Source organism: Urocitellus parryii, chromosome 8 (assembly GCF_045843805.1).
Source record: "Urocitellus parryii isolate mUroPar1 chromosome 8, mUroPar1.hap1, whole genome shotgun sequence".
Taxonomy (NCBI): domain Eukaryota; kingdom Metazoa; phylum Chordata; class Mammalia; order Rodentia; family Sciuridae; genus Urocitellus; species Urocitellus parryii.
This window is the reverse complement of record NC_135538.1, coordinates 130,386,507-130,408,168: the sequence shown is the minus strand read 5'-3', so window position 1 is coordinate 130,408,168 and position 21,662 is coordinate 130,386,507. Positions and strand designations below refer to the sequence as shown.

General features: G+C 40.9%; 1 protein-coding gene across 4 annotated transcripts in view; it reads right to left on the bottom strand.

The window, feature by feature from the left end:
- The window catches only part of Dusp22 (dual specificity phosphatase 22), a 79,432-nt gene that overhangs the window by 23,692 nt on the left and 34,078 nt on the right, over positions 1–21,662 (bottom strand). For all 4 annotated transcript variants that reach the window (XM_077801576.1, XM_077801575.1, XM_026398927.2 and 1 more), the window contains one exon: positions 10,700–10,749. In XM_077801576.1, the coding sequence (XP_077657702.1) occupies positions 10,700–10,749 (50 nt within the window). The remainder of the gene's footprint in view (positions 1–10,699; positions 10,750–21,662) is intronic.

The following is a 21,662-nucleotide window of genomic DNA, read 5'->3' as shown; positions in this document are numbered from 1 at the left end:
TCAACCAGGGACCTTCATGCTGGCTGTGAATGCAGTAGAGCCAAGTGAACTTGATAAGGAAGGCGTCCAGGCCGTGTGTTCCCTGTCCTAGAAGATAGTTTACTTGTGACAACCTGAGAAGCCTAAAAGCATCCTCCCACAATGGACTGTCCAGATTTTGGTAGTTCTGTCTGTCTGTCACTGGACAGCTATGGGGAAATGGAAATTTCACCTCTGATCCCTGCTCTGCCATTCCCTGTAGCTTGGGGAATGCAACTCAGAGATTAGGCATGACCCCTCAACGGGGTGGATCGGGTCATGTGTATCAACCTATTCTGAAATTCTAAATGATTATTAATGCCACAATCCTTCCTTCTTCTGACCCTCAGATTTTTGGGCCATCCCTTTCACTAGTCACTTATTCAGCTCCTAACTGTTGAGGAAGTGCCTATTTATACGTCCTTGCTCACAGGCATGGGCCGCTCCTTTCTGAGCAGCTTTTCAGAGGTCAAGTTCAAATGCTGGGTTGTTTGAGATACAAATATGGGGACCCACTTTGATGAGTTCCCAACTGGTGTGTGTGTGCCCTATACTACATGTACAGCATTCTGGACTGAGCTGTGGCCTAACTGCAGGTACTCCAGTGGACCAAGTACCTGCTTTTAAAGTACATTCTATCTTTGACTGGCTTCTACAGCAGTAAAACACCAAAAGCTACCCATGAACTAAATACATTTCCATTTAAACACCGAGTACTGACTATCTGCCTGGGATGCTGTTAAGCTTCAAGACATTCAGTGACAAATAAGATGATGTTTCTGACTGCTGAATTAGAGGGCAAGTGCAATGAATCAGAACAGGAAGCTCAGGTGTGGTGTAACAACTCTCAGCTACTAACTACAGAAGAAACCCAAAAGCCTCACTGGAGGTGCTCACTGAGATGGGGATGGATGGGAGGTAGAAGACATTTTAAACCTGCACACATACATACATAAGGAACCCAGGCACCCATGTTCTGTCCACAACCAAAGTGTTGCTTCAGGTGGAAAGTCCAAGTAGGCTAACCCAAAGATTCCAGACTCTTACCTGAAGGGTCTAAATAGCATGACACTGCAAGATCAGCTTTCCATAAGTGTCCTAAAGACAAATGCTCCCAGAATATAAATTTATCAAGTGACTCAGAATTGCAACATTTCCCCAAACACTGGCTTTGTACACAGCAGGCAAGAAAGCATTCTTGCTCTAATCTTGAAATCTGAAGTTTTAGTACTGAGAGACCTCAGAGGAGCCAGGCAGCAAAACTGAGTGCAAAGAGGGGTGAAATGGGGCGCTGGGCTTCCCACTGTGGGCTGCAGGAGGGAGGGAAGGCTTGGTGCTGATAGAGCTTCCTATCTCTCAAGCAAAACCAGCCACTGAGAGGTGACAGTGAAGCATTCTGATCTGGAAGTACTGGATATGTGGCAAGACATGGCCAGTTGCCCTGGTTGTGGGGGACAGCAAAGAGCTCAGGCCTGGGGAATGGCCTAGTTTCCCCTAGCTACGGCAATGGAGAAGGAAAGGGAAGGCTACATGTACGTGGTGATTTCTGGAAAAGTGTTCCCTTCCTGATGAAAGGAAATTAATCGATCTTTACCTCTAGTTTCTTGCCAGGGAACGGCAAGAACCATGCTCAAGGTTGTATCACCACCTGTGACCACAGTGACAACTCCCCAGAGTGAAAGGACAGCAGGATGGAAAGGCCAGACTCCTAGAGGACATCCAGGGTCTGCTGCCCAGGCCTGGGAGTACTACTAGCAGGCTTCCTAGCAAAGGCCTCTATCCCTGAGGACACAGTTTTCTACTTATGGCTAAATACACTCTCCCTGATAACAGCAACTAATTTATAAAACTCTGGGACAATTTGTGTAGTCTAGAAGTAGCTCCCAGGTTATTCAGATTCCAGGGCTCTCTCTTTTTTATTTTATTTATTTAAAAAAATAAATGACAGTGGAATGCATTACAATTCTTATTAAACATATACAGCACAATTTTTCATATTTCTGGTTGTATATAAAGTATGTTGACACCAATTTGTGTCTCCATACATGTACTTTGGATAATGATGTCTATCACATTCCACCATCCTTGCTAATCCCCTGCCCCCTCTCTTCCCCTCTCACCCCTCTGCCCTATCTAGAGTTCATCTATTCCTCCCATGCTCTCCCTCCCTACCCCACTATGAGTCAGCCTCCTTATATCAGAGAAACATTTGGCATTTGTTTTTTTGGAATTGGCTAACTTCACTTAGCATTATGTTCTCCAACATTATCCATTTACCTGCAAATGCCATGTTTTTATTCTCTTTTATTGCTCAGTAAAATTGCATTGTGTATATATGCCACATTATTTTATCCATTCTTATACTGATGGGCATCTAGATTGGTTCCACAGTTTAGCTATTGTGAATTGTGCTGCTATAAACATTGATGTGGCTGTGTCCCTGTAGTATGCTGATTTTAATCCTTTGGGTATAGACCGAGGAATGGGATAGCTGGGTCAAATGGTGGTTCCATTCCCAGATTTTCAAGGAATCTCCATACTGCTTTCCATAATAGTTGCACCAATTTGCAGTCCCACCAGCAATGTAGGAGTGTACCGTTTTCCCAACATCCTCGACAACTCTTCTTGTTGCTTGTCTTCATAACAGCTGCCATTCTGACTGGAGTGAGATATCTTGGAGTAGTTTTGATTTGCATTTCTCTAATTGCTAGAGATGATGAACACTTTTTCATATATTTTTTGATTGATTGTATATCCTCTTCTGAGAAGTGTCTGTTCAGTTCCTTGGCCCATTTATTGATTGGGTTATTTGTTTTTTTTGGTGCTTAGCTTTTTGAGTTCTTTATATATCCTAGAGATTAGTGCTCTATCTGATGTGTGATGGGTAAAGATTTGCTCCCAAGATGTAGGCTCTCTGTTCACCTCACAGATTTTTTCTTTTGCCGAGAAAAACTTTTTAGTTTGAATCCATCCCATTTATTGATTCTTGGTCTTAATTCTTATGCTATAGGAGTCTTATTAAGGAAGTTAGGGCCTAATACCACATGATGAAGATCAGGACCTACTTTTTCTTCTAATAGACGCAGAGACTGGTTGAGTGCAGGGGGTGGCCAGGGAAGGCATGTTCCTTTGTCCACCAGGTTGTCCACACTGTGACCCCCAAGAGATCCTCACACAGCTGTAACCTCTGATCTTGCTTATTATTGTGGGGTCTCTTCCCGTTTGGGGAGCATTGGGTCTGTGAGCACTGGCAGCCAAAATAGCAAAAGCAAATCTAGAAATGATGACAACTACCTGGATGAATGAGTAAACCACAGAGCCCTTCAGAAAACACTGTGAAGACACAAGTTAGTAGAGACCCTCTCTGATCCAGAGCAGGACTTGGAGTCTTGGAAACATGCCTGGTTGGGGCTCATCAAGGTCTTACAAAGAGAATAACTAAATCTCTTTACTGAAGGCTCAAAGTAGGACAACTTGTTTTTACCCCTGTACATTGCAAACCACAGGTATGATGAAATCAGGCTTCCTACAGATTATGCTATTGATCCTCCACCTTTAAAATAAGGGAAGGCTGTGCTCAGCTGGGGAATATCCAAACCTACCCTGAGTCCAGAACAGGTGAGCAAAGAAACCTAGGAAGCAGAGGGGAGATGTTCCCCACTCCTGGCTCCCTGCTGGTTCTTTCCTCCTTCTGGTCTGCCCATAACAAGGGTTAAATACAAGACAACCCATGGTATATGGCTCCCATCCACCACTCTGTTGGGGGGAAAGGGCTGCTCACAGTCTCAATCCAGGGGTATGAATAAAACCCCTGAGGGGGACTGCTCAGAGCCCCACTGTGAAACTTGACTCATGCACATAACTAGGCACGAGGCCAAGTTTGGCAGACATTGCTAGAAATGCCTTTTCCAGGAAAAGCCAGGAGGCAGGCAAGCTCACTGGTATAAAACTGTGTGCTGCTGACAGTATGCGGTGGGTGTGGGGGGGTTTATTTCCAGGGAAGCCAATGACATAAGCCCAAGCTCTGGTCATTAGACACCCTCCACAGTGGGAAATACCCACGGCCTGGGTTCTTCTATTGCTCAACTCCGATTTGAAGCAGAAGCACAAATCTGAGGCACCATGCCACCGTGAGCTATTTCAATGAAGGCAAGTTCCCTATTCTTGTTCTTTATTTGATTGCAGTTAACCTTTGCTTCCATACAAAGACATGTTATAAGCTCTGTATGCAGAAAATAAGCTAAGAACATCCAGAAGGAAGCATGACTTCCAGGTGTGTTACACTTACCCACAGCACCTTGGTGTCATCATGCCCTGCTTCTGCTGACAGACCTGGGAGGACACCTTAGTGAGTGGCAGGAGTGTGTCCACAGACAGGTGGCCTCTATGTGGACTCAGCAAACAGCCCAGCAGCAGCCAACTGTCCCCCTTCCAGCTCAATGACCAGTGGCACTCACCCCCCATCTCTTTGCATCAGACAACAAAGTCAGTGACCAAATGGGCCTTTCTGACCTTCTGAGAGTTCAAGAAGGACAGTGGATGGCTCTCATAAACCACATCAGAGGATTCTCATTTTCAAAGCCAATAATTACTTCTTGCTCCAAGAGCGTGAGATTTGGAGGCTATGATCCCCATGGTAGGACAGGAAACAGTCAGGTCCTACTCACAAGAACTTTGCTTGCTGCAGTGGGAGCCCAGGGATCTGGCTGAGACCTTGAATGACAGCTAGTTTACCACAGAACTAGTGGTACCAGACTAGGCTATATTGATAGTGAAGACTACAGGAAGGCAGGCTGCGCCCCCTTCTCTTCAACTGAATATGAATGTGTGTCTTCAACTGAATATGAATGTGTGTGTGTGTGTGTGTGTGTATGTAGAGGAAAGTATACAAATGAAAGCAATAGAGAAAATTCCAGGAAAGGCAAACGCATGCGTGTATGTATGTGTGTGTGTATATATATATATATATATATATATATTTTTTTTTTTTTTCCTCAGAGTGGAATGTTAAAAAAGAAAAAAGAGGAAGCAAATGGGTAAGCTGTTTATCTGGGCTCAGATTCTGGAAGGTGGGTCACAGATCAGAGCTGCTTCCTCCTGGGGTAAACTTATTCCAGGCTCCCCGGAACTACCTTGGCCCACCTTCCAGCTGAAACTCTGCAGGTGAAGCCCTCAAATTCCCCTCATCCCAGAAGCAGCAGGAGAAGATTCCTTACCATACAGATATAGTGAGGCTGCTCTATCAATCCACAGCATTAAACACAGAGAAGTAACCCACATCTATATCAATGATTCCCTGACTTTTATATCTCATATAATGTCAACATAAAAAAAAAGGTGAAAAATAGCTCAGGCATAGGGCATGTATCTAGCATGAGTGAGTCCATGGGTTCAATTCCCAGTACCAAAGGGGGGAAAGTGTACACACACACACACACACACACACACACACACACACACGTATTTTGGGGGATGCATATGCCATGTATTTTTATTTTGCCAGATCAGGTCATTTTAGAAGTAAACTTGACAAACAAAATAAATATATTCCTAAACAACTCCCTACCAATTACTGTATCATTTCAAATAGGAATAATTCAACACCAAAAAATAAGGACATAGCCTAAGACTAAATGTTCTTTGGGTTAATAAATAAGGTCATATGAGAGACTATTATACCTTTTCCAGAGTTCTCATTTTTTCCTTGACCAGGAGAATGCTACTTTGTGGGCTGGCAAAGTCCTCAGGAATTGTCTGAAAACAAGATCCCAGTAGCCTAAGGGCTCATCTAGTTCTGAACTTACAGAATTACTCTTTAATAATTAACGTAAATAAAAAAGTAAATGAAAGAAAAAGGGAGTTGGAAATATACATAGTATCAGTTAAACTAAAGAAAACATAGACAAAAAGATAGGGAGGTAGACTAAGGGCAAAGAAGTTTCCTGATGTTTTAAATAGAAGCTCTCTGTACTGCTAATGCTTCTACTCTCCACAAAAACCTCAAGAAATTTAGAGACCTGCTCAATTCTCAAACCACTGAATGTTACAAAGACTACTGTAATGATGCAACCTATGGACTCTATAGCCTGGTAAACACCAAACTCCCTTGGACTTGACAGAGGAGGAAGAAAGAGATGTTATTTATATAGTAATTACCAGTTTAATATATACTGAAATAACAATGAGCAAATACAGGTTAATATACACTCAACCATTCACTCTCAAATTACATAAACACTCTTTACTTGAGTAGATAGAAGGTATAATCTAGTTTTTGGAAATGCTTAGTGTTTAACGAAAAACACTTTTGCTTATATCATCTTGCTTAATACTATAAAAATCCTGTGAGTTAAGCATTTTGTCGATGAGAGAAGTTAAGAAGACTTACTTATAAAAACCCAGAGAGAAAGCAAAAGCAAATGTATATTTCCAAAAGCTTAAATTCACTAACCCCTCAACACATGCCACTCGGGGAGCATGCAGCGTGTGCATTTGTCACCCACTTGAGGATGTCTCTAATTAAAACAAAATCATACAAAAACACCATACTGGGTCTGTGGGGCTATTAGGATGTTGAAAACTTGAACTTTTACATTTCCTGAGTTGGCAAGACTAGGTGGTTGGGGGAACTGAGCTAAAATTTTATTTTAATGTTATCTCAAAACAGGTTTCTGCATTTTGAGTTCCTGGAAGATCAAAGAGGGAGATTCTTGAGGATTAAGGCCAAGGCAAACAGCTGACCTTTTTGGGCAGTTTGTAGCAACTGACTGTCAAGTGACAGCAGTCAGTTTCAAAGGTCACATATCTCTTATTAAGCATACCAGCCATAATTCCTGTTGGTTTAGAGATTTGTAGGGTAAGATTTAGAATACAAAATTATATTCAAAGTTGGAATAATATTTTAAATTGATATATAAGTTTAAAACAATATGCAATATGGTCTTCCAGAATTTATTTTTTTCACTGAATAGAGGAACTCTTAGGCATCAGAAATGCAAGGTGGCTAGACTAAAGAGCTACTATTTCTAATTGTTTAGGTTCCCCAGAGCAGGCTTTACAAGTGACAGACATAATTTCTCTGGTTTTTGTTATATAGAACATTAAGAATATTTGTTTCCTGACCATCCACATTGGATAATAATACAGAAAGTGAAGGTTCATTATTACCTCCTAATACTTGGTGAATAATAAATCCAGTATACTCTAAATGATTAGATCACAGAGAGTCTGTGATTCTGCCAAGCATTAACTTTAGGTTAATCTTTGATTATATCATGAAAACATTCTCACTGCTATCATTTGAGTGGGTCCCCTGCAAATTCATGTGTTGGAACCTTAATTATTTAGTATAGCAGTGTTGGAAGGCGGGGCTTGGTGGGAGGTGTTTGAGTGATAGGGACAGCACCCTCAAGAATGGATTAATGCTTTTTTTTTTCCCCCCACAGGAATGGGTTTTAGGTATCACAAAAGTCTGACCCTCTTTTTTCTTTTCTGAACATACTTGCTTGTCCTTCCTCCTTCTGCCATGTTATGAAAGCAACACAAGCCTTCACCAGCGACGGTGGCCCAATCTTGGATTTCCAGACTCCAGAACCATAAGCCAAAATAAACCTCTTTTCTGTATAAATTACCCAGTCTCAGATATTCTGTTATAACAATAGAAAACAGACCTAAGACTCTCATCATTAAAAAAATGCAATGCTTCCCAGTGGAACACTTAAAATAGGTAAAGCAAAATCAAGGTATTTGATAGGCTGTCTTTGAACAAACCATATATACTTTGAAGTTCCAAACTGAACTTCACAATCTCCACATAACTTCAATACAGTAATAACATTTAGAACTACGGATATTAGGGTGTCCAAAGCCTTCCCTATGCGTAAGCTCTGCAGTTACCAGTGGACTAACAGCAAAAGTTTCCCTAAAGAGCCATACAAGTTCCTATAAGCAAGACTCTCAGTTGTAGGCTGTCCAGCTTTCCCCACTTTGATGAATTATGGTCTTGACTTCCTTTTGCAGCCCAAACAGAAGTTGTACTACTGTTGGACTTCACAAGAAACAGCAATGTGAACATATTCTCTGCCCTTCAGCTCCAAATATTGTGCTCGAGCACCACATTGCCCTGAGCCTCCTGAACTAGGTAGATTCCAGTCACACTTTGATCCAGGTACAGGAAAAGGGTTAAGAGGAGAACCACCAGGCTTCACAGGACTGCTTTACATATTTGGGTTATAAAAGTGCTGATTTAACCTTATGAGTAGTCCTTAAAGCCCAGGGATGACCGTGTTTGAGCTAGTTTTGTTAGAATATTTGCACTGATCCATGAGACCCTGGAACTTAAAGAGGAAGCTGTTGTATCCTTTTGTCTCTTTTGTCTTTCCATATAAGCATATCTTCTGAGCAATGAATAGGCTTCCTGGGCACCAAAGCTTGTTATTTCAACAATCTTTTCCGTAACTCTCAAGATACGTTAATACGCCTTAAGTAGAAACATACCCTTATTTTTTAAAGTGCCTTGAGTTCATGGAGAATATATTTACATACATATGCTGATCTCAAATCTTAAAGGAAGGCATTTTTCCAATGGGAGAAACTGAGGTGTAGATGAGTTAAAATGACTGGCCTGAGATAAATGAAACTGGTTTTAGATCTTTGGACATCTGGGTCTATTCTTACTTGTCTAAACTGCAGAACCTTCAATGCTTAAATACGATCATTGTCTGGGACCTTGAAGATAGCGCTCAGCACCTAACAAAGTTGATATCCTGGGGCAGCAGGACAGTTGGGCATCTGCCCTGACAACTGATTGACCCTGAACAGGTTATAATTTGATTTTGTAGAATCAAATTTCTTATCACCTATTGACAAGTTCAGCAGTATGGCAAAATCTTGGTTCAAGATAAGAGTAAAACAACCATTCTAAAAATAATCACCAAAACATGGGCAGAAGAATGCTGTGGGCTTCGGAGAAAGGCAGTGGCTCACTTCCTTCCGTACAGACCAGGCCCTTCCAACCACTTCTGTTTCTTGACACGACTAGTAACCAGGGAAGTTCTTTAACACTTCTCCTCCTTCTAGGCCCAGCCTACTACTTTGTTTTCCTAGTAAAATACCTCCTCCACTATCTTCAATATTAAAGATTCACTTTTCTGTGAGCATCAAGAGTCAGTGTGGAAACCTCCTACCTACTGAGTCCTTTCCTGGTTGAACTCTATGCCACCTGTTCACTGCCCTGCCACCTCACCCTTCCCCACGTCAACCTGTCTGACTCTAGCCCTGTATTTTCTTCAAACAGGTAGATCTCACAAAATTCTTATATATTTTTTTTGCTCTCCTATAGTGAAAACTCAAGGTGGAATGATGTTCCAGCCTCTGAAGATTTTCAGAAAGGCCAGTCACTTTGGACAGGTAACACGAGTATGTGTTGTATACTACTGATATGTAGGATGTGCATGCATTAGCACTCAGGAGCTAAGAGGGATGAATTCTAACAAGGTTGTGAACCCCTTAAACTCCCAAACATGACCAGAGCTTATAACTTTCCTTAAAATGCAATAGTATGTAATTCATTGTGCATTTGACCTCCAGTGTCTGGCACTGGGCCAGTCTGAGAATCAGTGCCTGGGTTTTCTCTTAGCCATGCTTGCTTGGCATGGCTAAGAACTTCTGTACCCAGCCTGTCATCCTGCAAGGGAAACATCCATGCTTCAGGATACTATACTCTATTGCCTGCCAAGTCTTTTCTGGGGTCAGTTCTGGGCAGCCAAGGGTTAATGTTACAGCCATAACTGCTGTGGGTCTCTGGATCCCTACCCCTTCCCTGCCGAAGCCTGGTAATATTACTACTCCTCACATGACTATTGTTATCTGGAAAGGGTCGCAATTGTGAATCTTTCTTTATAGGTACAAACAGGGTCAAAATGACATCAAAGATTTCCTCAGCTGTAAAGAAATAGAGGACTGGATTTTCCTAAATTGGAAAGATCTATTCACCCAACTTGGATGGGCTTTAGATGTATGCTATTCCACATGGTGGCTACTATCCCATGTGGCTATTGAGCATTTGAAATGAAGATAGTTCAAGATGAGATGAACTGTTAATGTAAAAGTGCATATCAGAGGCTTGAGACCAAGTACAATAAAATAATACAAAAAATCTCATAAACTTTTTGTACTGAGAACATATTAAAATGCTCACATTTCAGATAGATTGAGTTAATTAAAATATATAATTAGAATTAATGTTGCCTATGTCTTTTTGCTTTTTAAAATATTGTTTCTGGGAAGTTTAAAATCACTCGTGTGGCTTGCATTTGTGTTCCAGTGGCTCACATTTGATTTCTATTGGACAGCTCTGCTCCAGGCAAAACTCCGAACTTTGAAAGTTTATTTTTTATTGGTGCATTACAATTATATATAATACCAGGGGTTTGCTTTTAGAGAAAAGACGAATGTACTGAAGATTTGGTTTCAGGTATCCTTTTTAAAAATTAGACCCTTCTTGTGGACATCTCATCCATCAAACAGTCAGCTAGAACTCTGCAGGCTGGCTTATTACTTCTTCTCTGGGACAAAGTTGTGTAGGGTCCCCTGGGCTCTCACAGTCCTTTACTTATTTGATTTTATAGCCCAGTATTCATTTTCAATATCTCCAGATAATACAGAAAAGTGAAAAACTTACAGGTTTTGAGATGGTGAATCTGCTGCTGGAATGCACAGGTATTTAACTCCCTGTAAAATGATAAAATATAAATAAAAATGAAAATATTATAGTCAGTGTATAAAATATTTGAATAAACTATAGCTATTTACTCAGCCAAAAAATTAAAAAAAAATAAAAAGGAGAAGTTTTTCATTCATCTTTTGTTGCCAAGGAACTAGAGAAAAACTAATTAAAGTTCCTGGTTCTTTTCTGTGGTTTTGCTTATAAATATGGTCTAGTTTGCAAACAGCTTGTAGGTTTAGACAAAATTCAAAGGGTTTCAAAAAAGTGAAAACTGAGTACTTTTCAGTAAGTGTCAACAAGTTTCAAAATTATCATCTTACATACTAGTACACATATTCCACATTTCCTATATATGTCATTTAGGATCTTGAAAATCCAAAAAGGAAGCACTGTTAGTCAAAACTTTAGCACAATGGCTAAAAAGTGTAGTGTCATGTTATAGCTTTCTATGTTAATTTTAGTATCATGACAGCTACAATTTCGCCAATAGGAGTTTTAGATCCTTGAAATAATTTGCTTTATTTTGCTTGTTTTCCAGAACAGTAACTTTGGGTACCAAACTAACATTTTTCTTTAAAAATAATGGCCTATTTTGAAACAAACAAACTAACAGATTAAAAAAAACAAATGAACTTCAACCCTATAAAATAAAAAAAGAGTTTATGTAAATTTGTACTATAAAAATCATGATAAATTTGAGGTTTATCAAAAGCCAGTCTCACCTCTCTGTCAGAGGGATTACTGACGTGACAGTTCAAGAGGTCTTTAATATCGAGTAAAAATATAAAATATAAAAATCTCAGTAATTTTTGCAGAAGAATATGTCTAAAGAGTTAGATGAATCATTTTTAAACCCTCCTCTTGTAATTGCCTAATCTCACAGAATATTGTCATGCGTCTCAGAAAATAAGGGGAAAAACCAGAAATTAGAAAAATAACCAATAAAAGAGAATACACAAAGGACAGATATATAGAATGGCGATATAGGCAACCCCAAGTTCCTCAGAAGATTGGTAATTTTTCATTGAACTCTCTTAACTCCTATCATTAGGAATTTATGTGCTGTATTTACTAATAATAGTCTTAGAAGGAACAATTTGATCCATACTTTGCTAGTTCCTTACAGTATGACTTTTCCAATACAGGGTGGGGAATTCCGTTCCCTATCTCCCCTGATGCTTAGGATCAAGGCACACAATCAGTTTTCATTGATCTGACACACAGGAGATGGACTTGGAATTAGTGGGCTGCAGAGCTCATTGGGCTGCTGTGTGATAAGGTCTGGGATCCTTCTGGAACTTTAGTTTACAGCCTGTTTCTTCAGCTCTGCTGAGCATTCCTTAAGCTTTCAACCATTTCTTAATAAACCCCTTCCTGCTAAAACTGGCTCATATTGGAATCTGCCCTGAGAGATGCAACGCTTCCTATCTCCCACAATTAGGAGAGGTGAGAAAATAACTTTTTCCCTGCATAGTTTCTACATATGTTTTTTTCAGCTTTGAAGAAACAATCAAATAATTTAATCATGATTTGAAGATAAAAGCATTACCAATCATGTAGCCAATCATTATATATTCCAGTAAAGGCTTCCTGAGTTCTTGAAGAAGATGAATGTAACTGCTGCTTATCCAAATGGAAACATTTTATCTGAGATAAAATGGACTTTTAGCTTGCCAAAGGTCGTACTTAATGATCAGATGGCAGAAGAGGAAAGGGAAGCAGTACATTACCCCTCTCTGAGCTTTCATTTGTCACACTCCACACCCAGCCTCCTTCTGTCGCTGTCCTTATTTTTTCCTGGACTCTCTGGGGGCTGTGTTTTGCTGGGAATGTCTCACATTCTAAAGCCCCTCCAAACCTAGATAGGTATTATGCTGTGATGGAAGGGGCAAGACTATTAAAAAGGAAATGCTACTGAAAGAGAAAAAAAAAAGTCATTTCACTCCTTACTTCCATGGAGGCCAAACAAGTGTGTTGGTCTAGATATATACTCTGATCATTTTCTACAGCCACCATTGAAATGACTCACTGATTTTTTTTTTTTTTAAGTGAGAGTTGGCAGTTGGATCCAATCCAGGAGCTTGTGAAATTCATTCCTCCCACACACTTCCTCCGACCTCCATACTTCCAGAGGGACAAGAGGATTCTCAAGTGTCCACCTCCCCTGCTACTGCCATCTGCAGTCTCAGCAACTTCAACAGAGAAAGGGCTCCAAAAGAATGCCCTGTAATAATGAAAATGCCTGCCTGTCCCAAATGTCAACAAACAACCACCTCATTCAAGTAGAATCTACAATCAGTCCAGTTTTGTATTGCGAGGAAAGAAATAATGAAGGAAAGAAGAAACTGGACTGAGGTAGGTTAAATAGCTCTTGCCTATTAAGATCAGTTACTGTAAATGCCAACAGCAGGATGAGTAGAAAGCACTGTGCTTCTTTTAGGCACATTCCCTTAGCTGCTGCCTGGTATACCAAAGGACAAAACATTGGCCCCACAAAGCAGGAGAGCCCTGTCAGGGGGCAGGAGAATCTGCTAATCATAGGAAGATGACAAAAGGTATTATCCCTTGGGAGGCACAGAGGATGAGGAGGCAACTTTTGGCTGTGTTGGGCCCCTCACCTGCACAGCTGAGAAGAACAAGTTGACAGTTACAGCTTCCTATCTGTGCAACTCTGTTACAAAGTTTGGGGACCCGCTGCTGTTAAGGCAGGATGGAGAACATAAAACTAAAGATTGAGTTTTCTCCAAGACAGAATAACAAGAACAATAATAAACTTCCCTAGAATGATGCCTGCCACATAGGTGCTCACTAAAGGTCTGCTGAGTCCTGAGACCAAGGTGAAAATCAATTCCCACAAAGATCACACTATGTGAATAGTTCTAGGGAAGAAAATACTGTCAAATACCCATTCCTTAATCCCGGGATCACAGAAATGGAAAAGCTGGGTTTGGGGCCACACTAGGCAAGTAAAGGGCATGTTTTCTTTTCTTTTCTTTTTTGGTACTGGGGGTTGAACCCAGGGAGCTTAACCATAGCACCACATCCCCAACCCTTTTTATTTATATTTTTAAATTTTGAGACAGGGTCTTGCTAAGTTGCTGAGGCTAGCCTTGAATCTGTGATCCTCCTGCCTCAGTCTCCCAAATGCTGGGATTATAGGTTTGCAATACTGTGCTTGGCCAAAAGCATGTTTTCTATACACACACCAGTGACACTAGCCCACCTCCTGTGTACTCCAACGGGGATGTGAACCACTCACTGTGATCTACAATAAGTATGCAAATTCAGCCACAGAAGGAGTCAAACTGTCAAAAAGGTTCAGCTGCTTGCTGCCCAAGAACATCTATTTATCTTGGCTTAGTCATTAACAAAGCAACATCTCTTAAAGGCCACAGACTACAGAACTCAAGCTACCTAAAAAAGGCATCAGATGCCTGCACATGTGCACAATTAATGACTGTTAGTTACTAATTCAGAAAGCAGCACACGGACCCCAGGACCATAAAAAAGCTGGACTCATTTAAAATTACCCTGGTACTAATGAGTGCAGTTGCACAAAAGTTTTCATGTGATGTGGAACAGCTATTTTTCTAATATGACTTATACAAAGGACTGCTCCCTGGTGGTGATATTTGTAGAAAGACAATGAATAGGGGTAGGATATGTTTGGTTAAATCACAAAAATTATAGCAAACTCATGGATTAAAAAAATGTATACAAACTTTAGAACAATCTGAAAACATTGGAATAAAAATAGCAATGTTTCCAGGGGCATAGCATTTACTGCACAGTATTCATTTCCTTACATTACCTCTAAATATTTTTAAAAACATAAAAATGAAATTGGTTATCTTCTCCCTTGAAATTAAAATTGTAAATAAATAAAAACTCAGCACTTTCCATGAAGTTTCAAAAAAGTGAACTGGTAAAAGTCAACTAACATTAAATTTTATGGAACTATCAGATGTCTTTATGGCTTTTCAATGCACAAGGCTTGTTTTGTATTGCACTGAATACAAAAAACAAGTTCAGTTAATAGAAAGGGCCCTGTCAATGCTCTAAGACTGTCATGATTGCTGTGGTAGACAAAGAAAGAGCAGCTGTTAATTTCTTTGGACTACATGGCCTTTTGAGTGGCTTAACATTTCCAGAGAACTCCAGCAACACTGATGAGGTGGGCACTAGAGGGAGAAAAAGGGGGAACAATTTTAAAAAGTCGCTATCTACTTCAAGGTAACCTCATTTTGTACTGAATATTCATTATACCAAAACATCACATCAATCAGTATGAAAACACACAGGATAAAGAATTAGGAAAGCACTGAAAAGAAGTAAAAGGGTTAGGAGCTATTTGCCAAGGAAAGCTTTCTGGCGACATTTTTGTGTTTAGGGTTTTTAAAGACATAACAGACATCACTGGGCTGAGAAGAAGTTCAGACAGTATTCTAGAAGCTCTACGTGAACCAAAGATCAACGCTGTCCATGGCCACGTTCTTTAAAGCTTTAATATTTTTCAGTTTTCTGTTTCAGTGATTATAGTAACCACCAAAAGTAAAGTTCTGGCCCTTTCTTTGGGTCTGAAACTAAAGACTACACTTAAAACGATACATAGGAACAAACTTGAAAAGCAGGGCTGAGATTCTGATTGCAATACTAGAAAAGAGATCAAACTCTCGCTTGTTTCAAGTACAATTTCTAAAATTCACTGTTTCTCTCTTTATGAAACATCGTAAGAGTCTTTTGAAGAATTCAGTTGACATTCTACTTTCAAAAAGAAAATCCAGCCCTCCCCCAGGAAGGCTAATTAAAGCCAGCTATGGAGTAGATCTTTGTCTCATCATTTGTAGCAATGTGGATGGAACTGGCAGACAGTATACTGAATGAAGTAAGTCAGGGGCAAGAAAAGGCCTGCATGATCTTACACATGGAAGCAAAGAGTAGAATAATAGTTCCCAGAGCCTGGGAAAGATGTGGGGGAAGAGGTAATGGAGAAAGGATGATAAGGGGTACAGGGGTACAGTTGGATAGGAGGAATCACTTTAAAGCTCTACAACACAGTAGGATAAGGATGGTTGGACATATTATATTTCAAAGCATCTAGTAGAGTACATTTTAACTCTTGGTGTTACCAACATTAAGAATAAATGTCAGAGATGATTATCCTCATCTGATATATTGTATATATGTCATGAAATGTCACACTGTACTCCATAAGTATCTGTACTTATTGTGTGTCTATTTAAAAAAAAAGACTACAACTGTATCCCTACAGAAGAAAATTCAAAATATAAGTAGGAGAGTAAGTTCCCAAAGGGGCCAGAACCAGGACCGTTCATGCAGTGGAAAAGTTATTTTAGTTGCTAACAAAAATATCATGATTAGAACCCTTGGTTTCTCATCTTAGCCCACCCAGTACCAGACACAGCATAAACAAATCCAAAGTGGTTCCTCCAACAGAGATCATCTTTTCTTTGACAAATAAGTCCATTTAGGAAGTGTTGAGCTGGCCTTTGTAGTTTGCACACATATACCTGTACACATGTGTATACACACACACACATACACACAAACTCTGCTACTTCTGATTATCAAACACCCATGAATGAGTTGAGTGGAACAAGCAAGAGAACCTATCAAGTTCTGATTTTACCAAATTCCCAAGAAGCTGGCTCCCAAAGAGAAAAATTGAAAACAAAATTTAAATTTGGACTATCTTCATCTGATCAGAAGGTAGACCACACTGTTACAAAAACACAAAAAGAAAGGCTTCTTCCATTGGGGACAACCATTTATAAAACTTTTTTTTTTTTAATTGTGGCAGAACACACATAAACTTAACATACTGATTATTTTTTTATTATTATTTTTTTAGACGTAGTCACACAATGCTACCCAGACTGGACTCAAGTAATCCTCCTGGACTCAAGTAATCCTCCTGCCTCAGCCTTCTAAGTAGCTGGGACTATAGGCATGTATGGTTGAGCCCAATTACCATCTTGATCATTGTCATGGAATTAAGTACATCCGTGTGGTTGTACAAACATCATCACTATCTATCTAACTCCAAACTGTCTCATCTTTCAAAACTGGAACTCTGTACTCAGTCAACTAATTCCCCATTCTTCCTATTCACAGTCCTTACAACTACCCTCTCCTTTCTGTCTGTAAATCTGGCTACTTCTGCACTTGTATCTAAACCTACTGGTAAGTAAACGCTAAAAAAAACTTAGCCTGGACTCTTGAAAGTCACAGATCCAAGAGATGGCAACTGCTGACTTGAAATTGCTCTTGTAGGCTGTATGTTGTATGTTGGATCATCTCAGTCTCCTTTACACAGGCTTCTCACAGGCTTTTCTTTGAGTGTGTCTCTATTCCAGAGAAGGCTTATGAGGACTGCCACTTCACATATGTGTATGGGAGTCAAACACAGTACCTGGCCCTTGCATTTTGATTACTGTTTCTCCTCAAAATTTAAGAATTAACATACAGCATATAACATTTGTAGAAACATTAAAAGTGAAGAGTAGAAGTCCAAATCATATCTCTAGAAGATTACATTCAAAAAGCACATATGTATGCCTTTGGACCGAGACACAGAAGACAGCATAAAAAAAATAAATAGGTAACATAAAGGAGGTGAGATTCTGGCCTCCTCTTTTATTAACATTACCACAGCAAAATTCTCAAAGAAATTACTGTAGATAATTATCACTGAAGATAAATATGGTCCTGTTGTTATGCGACGTAATACATTTTAAGCCTAGATTCTAAACTGAAGAGGCATTTATTTTCTTAAAGTACCCATTTGCCCCTGATTCTTCCTGCATGCACTAAATTTAGGTAGCGGTGCTACAAATAACAACTTCCAAGAAATCTGTGGTCCTTGGTGGGGTGGGGAGTGGGTAGGAAGGTCAGAGTGGACAGACAAGATTTAGCCTTGGGCTTGATTTTGTGAGACAAAATGCAAATAAGAAGCCTCCTACACCTGCTGGCTTCTTTCAGGTTAGTCAAAAATCGACATACATTTGACTCGGCAGATCAACAGATGAGAACTCAATGTTTATTTTTGTTCAAGGTATTTCAATGAAAAAGCTAAAGTGGGCCTCATCAGCACATAGGAGTTCCTTCAGCCAACGTGGAGAGGGTTATGGGGAGGTATAGAGAGGAGATTCACACCATCTCCATCTCACCACCGAAAGCCTCTGCTGTAATTTCGGTTCGGTGTAAGGACCTGCTGATGTACACAATTGTGACTCATGAAAACTGGGGCCAGTTTCAGCAGACATTTCAAACCAAAGCAGTCTGCATATCACTTCACGCAGGTTACTGCTATATAATCATATAAAAAAATGGCCATGAATCAGCAGATAGATCACTAATTGACTCTTCAGGAGTGTTCTATGAATATCATTAAGGAAAACATTCTCTCTGTAAAAGATAAATATTTCAATGGGTCATGTGCAGATACAACATATTCAGTGGTTCTTCCTTATCTGAAAAATGAAGACATTTCATCTTCAAAGTCCTTTTCTACTTGTCTACAAGCCCCTTTCCTAACCTCTACCTGTGTGCTCTCTGTCCTTAGCTCCAGGGACACTGGGCTGTTTGTGAGTGTCTCCAAATGTTCTGTACTTTACTGCCACCCCTGAGTTCCTATAGTTTCATCTGTCTAGAATAACCTCCTCCTTAGGACTCATCCCAATGGCTGTTCCTTATTAAAACCATCCCTAATGTACTGGTTCCCCTCACCTTCTGAGCCTCTATTTCCTGCAAAGAGCCCAGCTCTCTATTCTGAATGTCAGATGATATCACCTTTACACAGGTACCATGGTCCAGCACAGGGGTCCAGGACTGCTTGTGAATGGCCAATGTCTTCAACAGACCTCCCCAAACTTGGAATGGCCAGGTCCTATGGTAATTATATTTCTACTGGTCTCCTAGCTCTTATAGATCATTAGTAAATGCTTGCTACTGAGGGAAGCATTTGCCTGAGAGGACAGGTATATTTTTAGAATTTTAAAACTTATGGCCACCCACCCATTGTGCCCTAAAAGTGTTGCTCCTAAGCTGACTGAGGTACCTGCAGTAGGCTGCAGAGTAACAACAGCAGTCTTAGAAGGCCTAAGCAGCCTCCTTACCTCTATTACCCACTGTCAATGGTCCCAGCAGCACGTGGTGAGAGGGATCACTAACAATGCAAAATCATAACACGTAAATTCCAGGTTAAAATTCTTGGACATTTTCAGGACTGCATTAAACTAGGGACAACATAGCCCCAAGGCTCAAGCCTGGCCTGAGCTTCTGTGAGCATGCCTACTCAGTCACAGAGGTTTCTCTAGCTACCTGTCAGGGAAGCCTGGGTGGGTAAACCAAGGCTGTGTTTACTGAGGCATAGTCATACCCTCCTATTATGTGTCCCCTCAATGTCTCAAAACCTTATTTCCTGGGCCTTGACAGACAAAACTATGCTGAGTCCTTGTCTAGAGATTCCCATCTCACAAAGTCATTCTGATGACTTGAAGTCCATTTTGCACATCTTATTTTCTTCCCATTTAAATGTTTTCTGACAGAGAACACTGGTTTCTTAGAAAGCCTCCTCATTAATCAAGAGCTGTGCTAGGGTCTCTTCCTTGCTCTGCTAGAAGAAGAGAGAGAGTGGGATTTCTCTTGAATATAGGACTTTTTAAAACAAGAAATGAGATTCAATATGTAAAAACTCTAATTGTAATGCCAGTACACAGTAGGTGCAATAAACTGTTGATGGCAGGCCTGTGGTCAATGGCTCACCCTCAATGGCAGTCTTCTCTGCTCAGTTACCATCAAATGCAGTATCACAGAGACTGGGCTGAGTGAACACCAGCTGTATCTCCATGAGTACATATGTCTGAGCCAGGCTCACCTTCTCAACTCTTTATGCCAGGGGTTATTTTTTCCTCTTTTGCAGATGACTAAACCAATGAGGTATCAGGTGCCATTGCTTGTGACAGAAGAATAACTCAACTGCGGTGTGAGTTAGTGGCTTTGCAGGTGGCCTTTTGTCTTCAGGCTTGGACATGATGTGCAGCACTGAGGAAATGCTTTCTAATAGCTTTCATGACCCCTGAGCCTAACTCCATGTCCTTTGTCTGGGATCAGACCCCAGCAATGTTTGTTTTGGGAATAAGGCAAATGCTGACGGGCATGGTGCTACCCTCAAGGACTGGTCAGTCCTCCAAAGGTAGGGCTCAGGATCATGATGTGCACAGCCCAGAGGTGGTGAAGGTACAAGCATGGGCAGCACAGAAGGGCCATGGAAGCTCTTGTCAGAAAACAAGCCCAGGGGCTGGTAGGATGGGGAGAAGAGTCTCACAATGTGGTGAAATGAACTAAAGAGCCTGTACTTCTGCTCTCCATGGCAATGTCTGATGTTAACACATAGCAGATGTGAACTGGAGAGCTGGTTCATTCTACTTAAGAACCAGCATTCCAGAGCCAGGTGCGGTGGTGCACACTTAGAATTCCAGCAATTCAGGCTGAGGCAGAAGGATCACAAGTTCAAGGCCAGACTCAGCAACTTACCCTGTCTCTCAATTAAAAACAAGTAAAAAAGGCTGGGGATGTGGCTCAGTGGTTGAGCACCTCTCAGTGGTTCAGTTCAATTCCTGGTACCAAAAGGAAAAAAAAAGGAAGAATGAACCAGTGTTCCAGAGCCTTCTCTCTCAGGGCGGCACTTCGTCACACCCCCTCCCTAGGCCTGCCATGGTGGAACAATCTAACAGGCTATTTTTATTTTGACAGCTGCATCCTCTTGCACTGCAGCACAGAAGGAAGCCCCAGGCCACTCTGGTCAGAGCACATGTGGGAAAACACAAAGGTAGAAACAGCCTCAGCTACCAAGGAGGCCAGAGGCCCCTCATTGCGGTCAGCAGGGTCTCAGGATGACCAGTGGAAATCATCAATTGTGATGCCACCACACATGCAGGAATAACAGACAGGAAACTTCAGGTTAATGTAAAAATAAGACAATACAAAAACACAACATGTGGGAATGTGATTCCTACTTTGTTAGGATGAGGATTGGATATGGGATGCTCCCCCTAAAGTTCCTGTGTTAATGCAGGAATGTTCTGAGGTGCAATGATTAGATTATGAGAGATGTGACCTAATCAGTGCTTCCTAGTTTGAATGAACTAACTGGGTGATAACTGAAGGTAGGTGGAGTGACTGGGGGCATGTCCCCGAAGGGTGCATCTTCTCTGCTATCCTTTCCTTACACACTCTCTCTGCTTTCTGGTCACCATGAGTGGAGCACCACTCCTCTGCTATACCCTTCCACCATGATGTTATACCTTAGCATAAGCCCAGAGCAATGGAGTAGGCCGACCATGGACTGATACCTCTGAAGCCATGAGCCTAAATAAATTTTTCTTCCTGTAAGTTGTTCTTGGGAGGTATTTTGGTCATAGCAATGAAAAGGTGACTAACACAGGCTTCTTAAAATTTCTTTAGGGCACAGGGCTCGACTATTCCCTAATATTGTTTAAACTGACAATCCTTTAGAGTGATTTGGAACTGCCTTCCACTTAGGTGCTGTGGAGCTGGTCTCATGGACGAAGTATTTCATGAGTAGGCAAATTCAGTTTGTAACCACTCCACTATTGCTAGTCTCTGCCTCCTTTGTGGATAGCCTGAAATGACTTATGGACTACTCTGCCTAGGAACAGTTTCTAAGCCAAATGTCTGGGCTCAGCTTTGTTCTTCTGAGATGCCTCGCCCCAGAATTACAAAGTAACAGGCAGCCTATCTCCTTGCAGCTGTTCTAGGATGACAAAGGACAGTCCACTCGCCACTTTCCATATATCCACCCCTTGGTTCTGGTAGTGGCTGTGATTCTCACCAAAGGGGTTACAGGCCTTGTGGATCATCTCCCTTTAGTTGG